Consider the following 12,961-nt stretch of genomic DNA (forward strand, 5'->3'; position numbering starts at 1 on the left):
CAGCAGAAATACCCCAAACCTCACTTTTACAAAAATGTACACATGATAAATATTAAATCTCAAAATATACATCATATTTTCTGGAATATAAGTCGCACCATCCAAAAAAAAAACCATAATAAGTAAGGAAAAAAAAAACATATTTCACACATATATAGACTCACGTAATTTATAAGTCGCACCCCCGGCCAAACTATGAAAAAAAGTGCGACTTATATTCTGGAAAATACGGTTTACTAATACTTCCAGGTTTTATATACTGAATGATACGTCGCTATAGTGATTATCGTGACCGGCCGATTGTTCTAAGCCTTTTATGCTGTCAAATCTCCACCATTACAACTGTGTATTTATATAAACATGTCAGGGCATGTTTCTAACCCTAGTGTCTGTTATGTTGCTTTTTTAGTTGTAATTCCCTCTGTTTCCAGTAGGCGGCTAACCACAGAAGCGCATCTATGAGAACATGGTGTTTATTTTCATTTAAAAAAGCCAATATCTGACGTTCTAAAACATGAAATGCCAAAGCAAAGAGACAGATGAGCAGCAAAACATATTCACTAAAACTTTTGTGCAGTTGAAGAGAATTATTTTTCTTGTGCGTCCCAAGAAATTAAAAAAATAAAAGGCACAGAAAGAAGATTATGTGTGCGGGAAAAGCCTTGTGCAGTCCATTTTATTGGGCAGTTTTAGGCCTAATATCAGACACGAGGTTCAGTTCATAGATTGACCAAAATTCTTTTTAATTTAAACTTGGTGAAAAAATACAAAACTTAAACTTGAAAAATCAATGGAACAATAAAAAAAATGAGCTAAGCAAACTACGGTTTACAATCAAATCCGTCGAGAACAAGAATATAAACAAAATTAAATAAATCAAAAGATAAAATGCAGTTTTACAAAGCGTTTCGGGCTTATCCATAGACTGTAAAGAAATGGACGAAGTGAGTGCGACATCACCCACAGCGTTCGCTCCAAATGAAGCTAATCGAGGCTAGCGGTTATAGTAATTTGGAGCAGAGTTGCATATTTCAAATTCAGACGACGAGTATCGTAGCAACCAAAGAGCCAATCCAGAGCAAGGATGTTGAAGGTAATGCCAATTCCAGGTCGCAACGCTTGTTTAGCACGGTTTAACTTGTTGCTAACACTAGCGAGAGTGACGTTGGGGGAAAGATGGCGCCTGATTTGCCCGTCACAGCTAAAAACGAGGAGTCTGACAGCAGCAGGTACAGAGAGAGGAGACAGTTTTTCAGTGTAAAGTGAACTGGATCCAGAAGTGCGCCGATTCTCACTTCCTGTTTGGAACGTAGCAGCTAGCAGGTTAGCTACGTCCATTTATATAAACAGTCTATGGAGCCCTAATACTAATGCGCTCACAACAGCACAAGATAAACACAGATTGTTGGGAAGTGGTGCCTAGTTCTGAGAGCAAAGATTCAACTCTTCCTCAGTCAAAGCAGCTCACAAACCGCAGTAGTTTTAATTCCTGATTAAGGTTCTGGTAGTTTCAGGTGAAGAGGAACAGGTACCTTCTACCTGTAAGTTCTGGGATGAGTATTATTTTCCATTTCAGTTCCTTCACCGAGGTCTAATTATAAACACGGCAAAGGTTTTGACGATAAGTGTCTCAGATTCTTTGCAAAGGCACTTCAAAATGAGCCGAGTGTTTTTGAATCGCTGGGTTTTAAACGACATCGTGACGTGCTATAGAACAATAATGTTTAATACAGATGTAGGCAGTGAAAGATCACGTTAAAATGCAGTTTTTTGTTGTGTTTTTTTGCTGTAATAAAAGCCAGTTCTTGCGTTTAGTCACTGATGGAAATGATCAGGTTCATTGCAAAATAATAAAAGGTGTTCATAAAATCTCTGCAATGAAAAAACATCTTACAAAGGCAGTTCATCATACATATTAATCAGACTTTTTCTGCTGTACTCAGTGGTTTCCAAAGTGTTTGACCTCATTTAATCCACATCTATTTGGGCTCCATTAGTCACATTAAGTACATCAAGATGGATTTCTGGATTTCTTGCCATATTTCGCTTTAGCTGAGCCTCATCTCTGGTTTAGTCTCATCCGTATCTTTGGCTTTAGTTCAGCAATGTCCCGTATCTTTGTTCAAAACATGATATTTTTAGAACAGCTCCATAGAAACAAATCCAGAGTTGTGACATGTGCTTCATCCCTCCAATCCAACGCTCTGGAAATGTTTGAGGAACTCCTAAAAACTTTTATAACCACTGAGTACAATAGAACAATCAATATGTCTGATCAACTGCCTTTGTAATTAGATTTTTAAACTGTAAAGAGACTTGGACGCCCTGTTTAATCAATAGGGAATTGAGGGATGAACATACAAATTAAACTTTAACTGTTTTCATGGTATTTTCAAGAATCTCTCAAGCATGAAACAAACCGTCTTTACTTCCTGTCTTTATTACCGTCTGAAATATTAAATATTTTGACCAGAAAAATGAGAATTCTTTCATTTCTTTTCATGTAAACATAACATTTTTTTAAGGCACACCTGTTTGACTTCATAAAACTACAACTACAAACTTCCAGCTGGGCTCACAAACCCTTTGGCGAGTATTCACATGCACGACTTTTGAGGCACTTTTGCACGGCTTTGTGTGACACCAAAACCAAAAACGTGGCGAAGCATCAGTGGCGTTTTTACAGTGTAATCTCACCCACCAAGATCAAGACAACAAGCCTTTCCTTTTCTGTACAAACAACTATGGTCTGGGCCTTGATCTTATCTCCCCGAGTTCAGATGGGTGTGATTGACAGGTGGATTAGCCAATCACAGACATGCATTGTTTAGTTTGTACCCAGATTAAAAAATAAATGATAATAAGAGAACTAAAACAGCACTGACTTCTGCAGAAATACTGTTTAGTTTTGTTCAAAATGATAAATGACCAATGAAGAAAGAAATGTTCTGCAGGGAAAGAAGAAACCAGAGAATTTAAGGCTGTTTTTTTTTTCTATGCAAAACAAATTACAAGAGGGAAAAAACCCAAAATGTGCTAATTTACAAGCGTAAGTCCGGTACTTTAGCTTCATTAAACAGCATGTACTCGCTATTTCTGAATGTGTCTTTAGCTCTGAAGCGTGTTTATCTTTTTGTCATCTCACAGCTTGTCACGGCCACTCTTCCTGTGCACCTGTGCTCGTACTTCCTGTCTCGGTGGCCTTCTCCTCGTACCCCCAGCCTCAAAACCGCATCCTTCACACTGTCACAAGAATACTACAAGAGTACCAAAAAAATACCACTACTTCAAAATCAGCCAGACAGACAATTCATACCACTGTACCATAAGGGTCTCCCCCCGCTACGCCCCCTTCAGCCTCCAACAGTTCAAGTTTACAACACGCAGTCGCAGTCTTATAGCTCCATCCACAGAAGAACGCGGAGGTTATTCCTGAATGTGCTGCAAAGGTCTCTGGGAAGTGTAGTCCAGTGTTGGGGCGGGGTTGGGTTGCTGGTTGTGGTCGTACGTGCGGAGATAGGGGCCGTTGTTTTGCTGGTAGTAGATGAACAGTTTTCGGGCAAACACCGGCTCCACCTGAAGAAACACAAAATGGAGTTTTGACACAAGCGAAGCCAAACGGGACAAACGGGTCGTCTCGTCTGGGACATGTTTAGACTTTAAATATCTTTAAACTGCTGTGAGTGTGGTGTTTAACTGAAAGGACCGAACAAAACACGCCCATGTCTGAATTTAAACGAAATTAATGTGAGATTAACATGACAAAAGCCCAGTTTACACTATGATCAGCTTCAATATTAGTAATTTAAACTCATTTACATATGCAAATGAAGGCGAACAAGTGAGATAAGATGGGATCACATGAGATAAGAGAACCTGTGTTTGTCCCACATAAGGGGAACTTACATTGCTGCTAGGGTAGTCGAACAAAAATGCAAACAGGTATAAAAATATACTCAGGATTTGACCTGTCACAATAACATATTTTGAAGTTAGATGATAAACGATAACCCTAACTAATTTACGCCACTGACATAACAATCCAAGAGCAGATTTAAACCACGAAAATGACTGTAAATCTACAATATTGTTAAAAAATCTCGAATAAACAGCAAAAATGAAACACTTTAGTCATTAGTTTGCGTCCGTAATGAGTCATTGATGTTATTAATCCAACCTTTTACAGCTTCAATCTTATCTTACAGTCAGAAAATAACACACAATTTTCCAGTAAAGTGCAAATAAAAGTACATTGACAAATATATCTATATAATATCTATCTGTGATGTAGTGATTATAGTGACTAGTCTGTTTGACATAAGGACTGCACTGGGGTTGGACACAGACTTAGACAAAATGGCACATATTTAAGTTTGATTTATTAAGAAAACAGTTTGTAAGACTAGCAGAGATGGTGTCTATGCAAGAAAAGTACTGTGCTGGGGGTTAAACACAGACTTAAGACAAAAATGCACATATTTAAGTTCTGTTTATTAACAAAAACTGTAAGACTAACAGACATGGAGCTTATTTAAGGCAAGTGCTGCACTGGGGTTGGACACAGACTTATTTCAGTTCTATTTATTAAGAAAACAGTTTGTTGTAACAGATTGTGCTGTGTACCTGTGCTGTGATCAGTTTTCTGGTACGTTGGGGATCTGGATACTCATCTCCAAAACACAGCACGATTTGATGTCGTGGAGGAGACCGGCCATTGTGCACAAAGTCATGAAGCTCTGCAACGATAAAACACCCAGGCGATTTAACCACATTAAAGCTGCACATTTGTTGTCTCACATTTGGATGCAGAGACTGGAAACTGCTGGTAAATCAGATGGAAATTTTAGTGAAATGGCACAAAAACACGATTCTGTCATATGTCACATGTGGTGCACCACAGCAGGTGGGTGGGGACTCCACACACCCACTCCCAAGATAACAGCCCGTGTGCTCCTATGGGACTTACCCACACACTGCACCAGAATCAAACTGCTTTATTTCACTGACATCACCACATTAACTATAAAAGTATGGAACATATCTGACAGGACAGGAAATAAGTTTGTAGGAAGTGTCTCGACGTGAAAGGCTGCTGGAAATTTCACACTTCATGAGCTCACATGCAAATGAGCAAACGAGCGTTACACTGGTGTTTTCATCACTTTTATGCAGATCTGGTGCAGGAATATTAGTTATTTTACATTTAAAAATATTATGCAGTGAATGTTTTTATAAATAAGTCATTTTAGATGTGATTGTATAAGTAAATCTCTGTTTATTTAACTTATTTTAATGCAAATGCCCTAAGTTTGTTATTATAACTGATGTATGGAGTTACGGTTCAGTACATGATGGATACAACAGCTATTTTGAGGGTCAATATTTATTTATTTATCTTTTTGCAGCATGATCAGATTTGAGTTTGAAGTTTGAAATATGAACTACTATGACCCATTACAAACACTAACTACTTAAGTCTTTATTTCAGTTCATTTTTTTTTTAACAATATTGCACATTTAGATTTGTTTTTGTAGAGTTTGGTTTCAATATTATCGTTTATCATCTATATTTTCATCCACACACGTCTGGAGCAGCAGATTTATGAGATTTAAAGTAAATGTTAGAATCATGGAGAGTTTGAAAGAGATCACACCTTCACTGTAAACTCCAGAGAGAAGAAATAAGAGGGAGAGGGAAGGAAAGATGAGAGGAAAGAGAAAGAAAGACAGGAAGAAAAAGAGCAAGACAGACAGGATGAGCAAGCAAGAAGAAAGAAAAAGAGAGCAAGAAAGGGAGCTAGAAAGAAAGAACAAAGAAAGAGAAAGAAAAGAGGAGGGCGGTGCATCGTGGTCCCTGGTGTGAACTGGTCTGTGTCTGATCCTTGTTCTGATGCAGCTCAACATTATAAACAGATTCAGGAAAGGTTCATTTCTGTCGTGTCAAAGTGACTTTTGTCGTATCGATTCTGCTCAAACGAGGATCGAGTTTTAGTGTCCGACTCCTGACGACATCATCTGCCCCACGACAGACTCTGGAACTAAACTATTTGTCAAGTCTGTGTGAAATACTTTTAGTTTTTACTCTTTTAAACTGATCATACTTTTATTTAGGTCGAGTTTTCATCTGATACTTTTACTTTTACTTGTGTATTATTTCATTCTGGTATCAATACTTTTACTTCTTCCACCATCGTCTTGTTCTGATACTCGAGATCATTCAGGAAAGGTTCATTTCTGACATGTGAATGGGACTTTTTTAGTATCGATTCCTGCTCAAATGAGTATCTAGTCTCGATACTAGTTTTTGGATCGATTTGCGTCTGTTTTTCGATACTTTTGACGACCCTCGCTCCGGCGTTTAAAATCACGTACCTATTAGAAACTGCTGAGTGTCAAACAGTTTGCAGGGCTGCTCCTTCTCCAGTTTGTTGGGCTTGTCCGTGTACGGAGCGAGCGGCCCCTCCCAGTAAACTCGGCTCTGGCAAAGGCGTTTGGCGTACATCCCGTCGGGCGCCATCCACAGCAGCACGCCTCTCTCCAGGACGCTAGGGAGCATGTCCGCCCCCTGCCTGTGGGACTCCGGGTACGGGAACGGGAACAGGATGACCTCCGGACCCACGGAGACGCGGTCGTCCGGACGAGGGGAGGAGGACGGGGAGGAGGAAGAGGAGGAGGCCGAAGAGGAGATGCGGCATCCGTCGGGGCTGGTCGTGGTCACTTCTTTCACCAGAGACTCTCGGTAGAAGAGGGAGACGTGGAGGCTGAAATCTGGAAAAAGAAAATTATTAGAAATCCTGTTCGTTTCGATGGAGAAGTTGGGAATTGTGTGATTGTGCGATTAACGATAATATCACGATAATGATCAAAGTTGCTGATGAATAATGATAATTGTAATGTTATGAGTAAGTATTATGTTTAAATAACTTGTATATAATTGTACTTAGTTATCAGTGAAAACAACTTCGATTTAGTGGAGAAAATTATGGACGAGCAGGGCCGTCGACAGAAATTTCAGGGCCCAGGGCAAGAAGCTTAACATGGGCCCCCGTCTTATATAAATTAATAGAAAGAGGGTCCAATTCTGGGCCCCTAAGACCCTGAAGTGTGGGACAACAGACCTCTTTACCCCCCGTCAACTCTCCTGTGGATAAGTAAATTTTTTTGGAACATTCTGACGATTATCACGATTATAAAACATCAGAAGAATCAGAAGACAAAGACTTTTTTCGGTGATAAAGTTCAACATAAAACACTGAATAGTAATAATATAAAGGTTAAAAAAGATGTGCTTAAAAATAAAATAGTCTAGAGGTAGATGTATACAACAATATCAGAACAACAGCGCAAGAATCAAGTCACCGCAGCGACCGCACGTGCCGCCATCTTAGAAACATCATCAAAATATCTCCAACGAATGATTATTGTTGACCCTTTTCATCACGATAAGCGACATTTTTTGTTTATTTTCTCATCCTTACACTGCACCGATTCTTTGGGAAGCTTCAAAACGGCTCTGTGGTCCCGATAGAACTTATTGTCCGTCAAAATCGGCAACTCCAGATAAAATAATACGATGGCGGCGCTCACGGAAACTTCAGGAATGAAAATTAATCCGGAAATGTACCTGATTTTTACTAACTTCAAAATACGACGACTATTTTAAACGTCTCGCCGTCGTCCCAAACTATCCTCACTTACCCTTGCCCTTCATAGTATTCTAAGTATTCACCACAATGAGTTTTTAAGCTAAACGTTTAGAGACAAGATTAGAGTTTTACTGTCACTGTAACGCTAACAACAACTAGCAAGCTAACTGTTCCCTTCCTAATTCACAGAGAGTAAAACGCTTTATAATTAGAAGCAGATCGCACACAGAGCTTTTTCTGTTTCGTCAGTGCTTCATTTTTTGATTGTTGTTATTTATATTTATTTGAGCGCTGCATAAAGCGATTAAAAAACATAAAAACTACAGAACTGATTGGTCCTGTTTAAGTTATTACATAAACTGTAAATTTTGGACTATTGAGCGCACCTGAATATAAATCGCAGCAGCTGAATTTTTAAAGAAAATGAATTTTGTACATAAATATTATGTTTAAATAACTTGTATATAATTGTACTTAGTTATCAGTGAAAACAACTTCAATTTAGCGGAGAAAATTATGGATGAGCAGGGCCGTCAACAGAAATTTCAGGGCCCACGGCAAGAAGCTTAACATGGGCCCCCGTCTAATATAAATTAATAGAAAGAGGGTCCAATTCTGGGCCCCTAAGACCCTAAAGTGTGGGACAACAGACCACTTTACCCCCCGTCAACTCTCCGGTGGATAAGTACATTTTTTTTGGAACATTCTGGCGATTATCACGATTATAAAACATCAGAAGAATCAGAAGACAAAGACTTTTTTCGGTGATAAAGTTCAACATAAAACACTGAATAGTAATAATATAAAGGTTAAAAAAGATGTGCTTAAAAATAAAATAGTCTCGAGGTAGATGTATACAACAATATCAGAACAACAGCGCAAGAATCAAGTCACCGCGGCGACCGCACGTGCCGCCATCTTAGAAACATCATCAAAATATCTCCAACGAACGATTATTGTTGACCCTTTTCATCACGATAAACTCTAATCTTGTCTCTGAACGTTTAGCTTAAAAACTCATTGGTGAATACTTAGGATGCTATCTAAGGGTAAGTGAGGATAGTTTGGGACGACGGCGAGACGTTTAGAATAGTCGTCGTATTTTGAAGTTAGTAAAAATCAGGTACATTTCCGGATTCATTTTCATTCCTGAAGTTTCCGTGAGCGTCGCCATTGTCGTAACCCGCACTTGAGTATAAGCCGCATGTTACAAATCTGTTATAACATGAGATATTTACACTGAAAGACGGAACACAGGTGATTTTTTGAGTTTTAATTTAAGACACCCAGGTTTAGAAAATAAAGCAGCACCAACACAGGCCATCTGCTTTTATTTCCTCCTTTTTACACTAAGTTCTTCCCACTGTCGCCTCCAACGTCGCGCCATGGGTTCATTGAGGCCAAACTTACGTGCAGTGACTCTATTTCCTTCTTTGTTGGTCAAACTTACGTGCAGTGACTCTATTTTCTTTTTTATTGGTCAAACCTACGTGCAGTGGCTCTATTTCCTTCTTTAATGGTCAAACTTACGTGCAGTGGCTCTATTTCCTTCGTTAATAGTCAAACATACGTGCAGTGGCTCTATTTCCTTCTTTAATAGTCAAACTTACGCGCAGTGGCTCTATTTCCTTCTTTGTTGGTCAAACTTACGTGCAGTGGCTCTACTTCCTTCTTTAATAGTCAAACTTACGTGCAGTGGCTCTATTTCCTTCTTTGTTGGTCAAACTTACGTGCAGTGACTCTATTTCCTTCTTTGTTGGTCAAACTTACGTGCAGTGGCTCTTTTTCCTTCTTTGTTGGTCAAACTTACGTGCAGTGGCTCTTTTTCCTTCTTTGTCGGTCAAACTTACGTGCAGTGGCTCTATTTCCTTCTTTAATAGTCAAACTTACGTGCAGTGGCTCTATTTCCTTCTTTGTTGGTCAAACTTATGTGCAGTGACTCTATTTCCTTCCATGGCACTAGATCCACTGTCTCCATCTTTAAAGCTGCGTCATGTTCAAAATCAAAACTCGTGTTTTCTTCAGCGCAGAATCTTTCCCCACGTCTGCGTCACTTTTGTGTTTACTGTCAGAGAGCGCCCCCCGGTGGACATTAGCCAGTAAAATCTATAAATCAGCCGCTCCGTTGTATAAACCGCGGGGTTCAGAGCGTGAGGAAAAAGTAGCGGCTTGTAGTCTGAAATTTACGGTATGTGTTAATATAAATGTGTTTTTTTACCGGTGACGGCGTTGGGGTCCATGGCGTAGACGGGCGGTTGGGATTCCGAGAGGTAGGTGTGGAAGGAGAGCTGGAAACCTAGAGACGAGACGTGTCAAAAAATTATGTTTTTTGGAAAGTATTAAACAAAATACAAACTTAGAAACGTATTCGCTAAACTTTCTGCCATCCCTCGTGTCATTTTTTTACCGTTCTCTGAGTGCGGTGTGGGCCAGGGCCTGCCGAGGGCTGACGGGTAGTGGTACTGCAGCTCGTGGTGATGATGAGGAGGAAAAGGAGGAGGAGGAAGAGGCTGCTGATCGGAGGACGCAAAGTCTCTCCAGTCTCTCCGCTCCGTGTAACCGGGCACCTGCAGGTCACAGGAGCGGTTTGAATCACTTTTGTAATCGCTTTTGCTTTAATAATTATCACTTTTTTTGCGTTTTTTTGCCTCTTCCTGCACTTCTTTGTACGTACTCTGTCTTTTTTTTTACGCTTTATAAGTCTTAAATAAACACGTAGCCACGCCTTTAGCTTAGCCTTTTGAGCACATGTCCCACATTTGAACAGATAAACCACAAAGTCCCATTTATATCGTGTTAAAGTTACAGTTTGACCAACCTGGTTTTGCAACGAGGAATATGATGGAAAAAAGCCAAGATGTGAACTTTCCTCCACACTGGACATTTTCATTCCTAAAAAGAAATGTATAAAGATATAAGATTTATAAAAAGCATTCTTATCTCCACGTCAAACCGCAGATGAAATATAAATATGACGTGAACTTATACCAAACTCTTCCTCAAACTGTTGCAAAAAAGAACATCATTTGAGTGCACGTACTGGCCCTCGCGCCGCAGTTTGCACCCTGCACTTGGTAACCGAAGCCCCCTATAAAAAGCACTAGGGCTTTTTTCTACACCCGCTGGCTTCCTTTGCGCTTCCTGCCGCATCAGAACCCAGCGCAGAGTTGCATATGTGTAAAAATGCCTGTAGTAAAAAGCAGCAACCAGCCCAGAGTCATGCATGACAAGAGACGCAAATTCACAGGCAGAAAACGTGTGAAGTGTCTCAAAGGTCCAATCGTTTTCTTCCCCATTTGAATGACTCAAACGAAGAGCTGTTAATGTTTTAATCTGTCATGTTTTTGTGTTAAGATAAGTTTGATTCACATGATATAATGACTTTAGTTTAGATGTTTTGAGCTGGTTTCTCTGGTCGGTTTTATCTTCACAAAAGCTTTAAAAAGTTTGGGCATTGATCTGCTGCAAAGACGGGATTTAAAAAACAATTATTAAGCCCAAATTTTCAGAGCTAATCCAGTGCATTTTGTAGAACAATATGGCAAGTTTTTCGTTTTTAACTTTGACATCGAAACAACTCGTTTGGATCCAGAACACAAACACGCCGAGGCTTTGCAGAATAATTGATTTTAGAGCTAATCCAGTGCGTTTTTGTAGAACAACATGGTCAATTTTTAGTTTTTAGTTGTAGCTTTTAAAACTTTTGACACCCAAATGTAAGATTACAACTCGTTTGGATCCAGAACACACAATCTTCCCGTCGTTTGCTGCGTAAATAATTTGAATAAATGCATTTTAATATGACAAATGTACCTTTCTTGGCTCCCTCGGGTATGATCCTGTAGACCTTATACGGTTCAGAGATGTCCAGTTGGCTCCTTTCTACCAACTCGTCAAAATCATTGCTTTTATTAAGAGCGCAGCGTAATCTGGTTTTCCAAGTCGGAGGATCGGGTTTATCCACTCCTTCCTTATATTTCCCTTTGAACAGGGCCCACGCCTGCAACAACAGCCACAAAAACATTAAAAAACACGCCAATCTACTTCAATTTTCAGTAGTTTTTATCCAGATACACACCTTAAACAGCGCCGCATCCTCTTCCCGGTTGTAATCCTGCTTCCCCGCGTGTTTCCAGGGAATCCGGAAGATGGATTTCTCATCGTTTTCCCAAACTAAACCTGGATATCTCCCGCTGTCGATCTGGTCAATGAGCCACTGTCGGAGTTTACCGTTCCCACAGCTGACTGACAGGCCGTCCTCTTCCATGTCGCTCTTAAAATCACATTAAAAAGTCGAATATTTAGTGGAAAAGTCATTTTAAAAAGGAAAATGACTGTAGGAAACGCACTGTATTGGACATTTATTGTATTTTCCTGCTAATTTTAATGACGAACTGTTAGTTTTATAATGTAATTGTGTTGAATTGTGTGTTTTAATGTGTGTTCACCTGCACATGGAAAGCAGCAGCGGCTAAATCTGGTTGAAATCATCTTTTTTCTTTTGTAAGATTAATGAATTTATACACGGTTTCTCACAAATACATAAAGAAATAAAGACTTCTGCACAACCCTTTGCATAAACAGAGTTACTTGTGACAAACTGTGGTGCAAAGTTCTATTTTTATTTAGTGCAAAATTTATTATTCATGAAAAATGTACTTCTCCATTCGCTGCAAGAGCCTTTTACGCATGAAGTTTTACGCATGAAGCTGAAATGGCACAAATAAAGTGTCCAAAAGTACTGAAACTCCAGCAGATTAAACATTTGTGCGTTAAAAAAGTCTCTATATGTGTGATAACTGTGCTTTCTTACCTGTTGCACTGGAGCAGACTCTTTCTTTCTGGCCTCTCCGGTCCGTGCGTCCTTTTCTTAAACGTTATCAGTGCGTAATGGGCAGGAGGAGGAGCGCGGTTCAAACAGGAGACGCTCATTTCTGTGAAGCCCGTGCGCCCACACAGCGCAGCGCAGCGGGGAATCCCTCTGCTCCGGAGTCTACCCTGAATGGAACACTCTCGTTTTGTCGTTTTTTTGGTCATATTCCATCGCTTTTCTGCAGAAACAACAGTCTGCAGCAGCTTTGGCCTCGCTCTCTCAGCCACGAGCCACGTCCTGTGCGTCTTCAGGACACGAGGGCTGCAGCTCGTGACGTTTGAGGCGGGTTTGTTTTTCAATGTACGACGAGAACAGAGGAGTTTGACGCGAGGTTAATTGGTTACACTGCCCCCGTGCGGTTAATTATGGAAACGTCAAGCAAGAAGTGACAGAAGCTCAAGAAAAGACAAAACAGGTTTATTTATGCAGAAAGACTCGTCCA

At 39.9% G+C, this 12,961-nt stretch overlaps 1 protein-coding gene across 1 annotated transcript; it reads right to left on the minus strand.

The window, feature by feature from the left end:
- Positions 1 to 726: 726 nt before the first annotated feature.
- On the minus strand, positions 727 to 12,724 carry irf4a (interferon regulatory factor 4a). The gene is made up of 9 exons (XM_033983113.2): positions 12,460 to 12,724; positions 11,725 to 11,919; positions 11,460 to 11,646; positions 10,465 to 10,538; positions 10,054 to 10,213; positions 9,865 to 9,942; positions 6,373 to 6,768; positions 4,624 to 4,736; positions 727 to 3,576 (listed from the first exon to the last, which is right to left on the minus strand). The coding sequence occupies exons 2-9, from the start codon at positions 11,911 to 11,913 to the stop codon at positions 3,427 to 3,429; spliced, it is 1,347 nt and encodes a 448-aa protein (XP_033839004.1). The 5' UTR covers positions 11,914 to 11,919; positions 12,460 to 12,724; the 3' UTR covers positions 727 to 3,426.
- Positions 12,725 to 12,961: the final 237 nt, after the last annotated feature.

The sequence above is a fragment of the Periophthalmus magnuspinnatus genome, chromosome 17 (assembly GCF_009829125.3).
Source record: "Periophthalmus magnuspinnatus isolate fPerMag1 chromosome 17, fPerMag1.2.pri, whole genome shotgun sequence".
In the NCBI taxonomy this organism is placed as follows: Eukaryota; Metazoa; Chordata; class Actinopteri; order Gobiiformes; family Gobiidae; genus Periophthalmus; species Periophthalmus magnuspinnatus.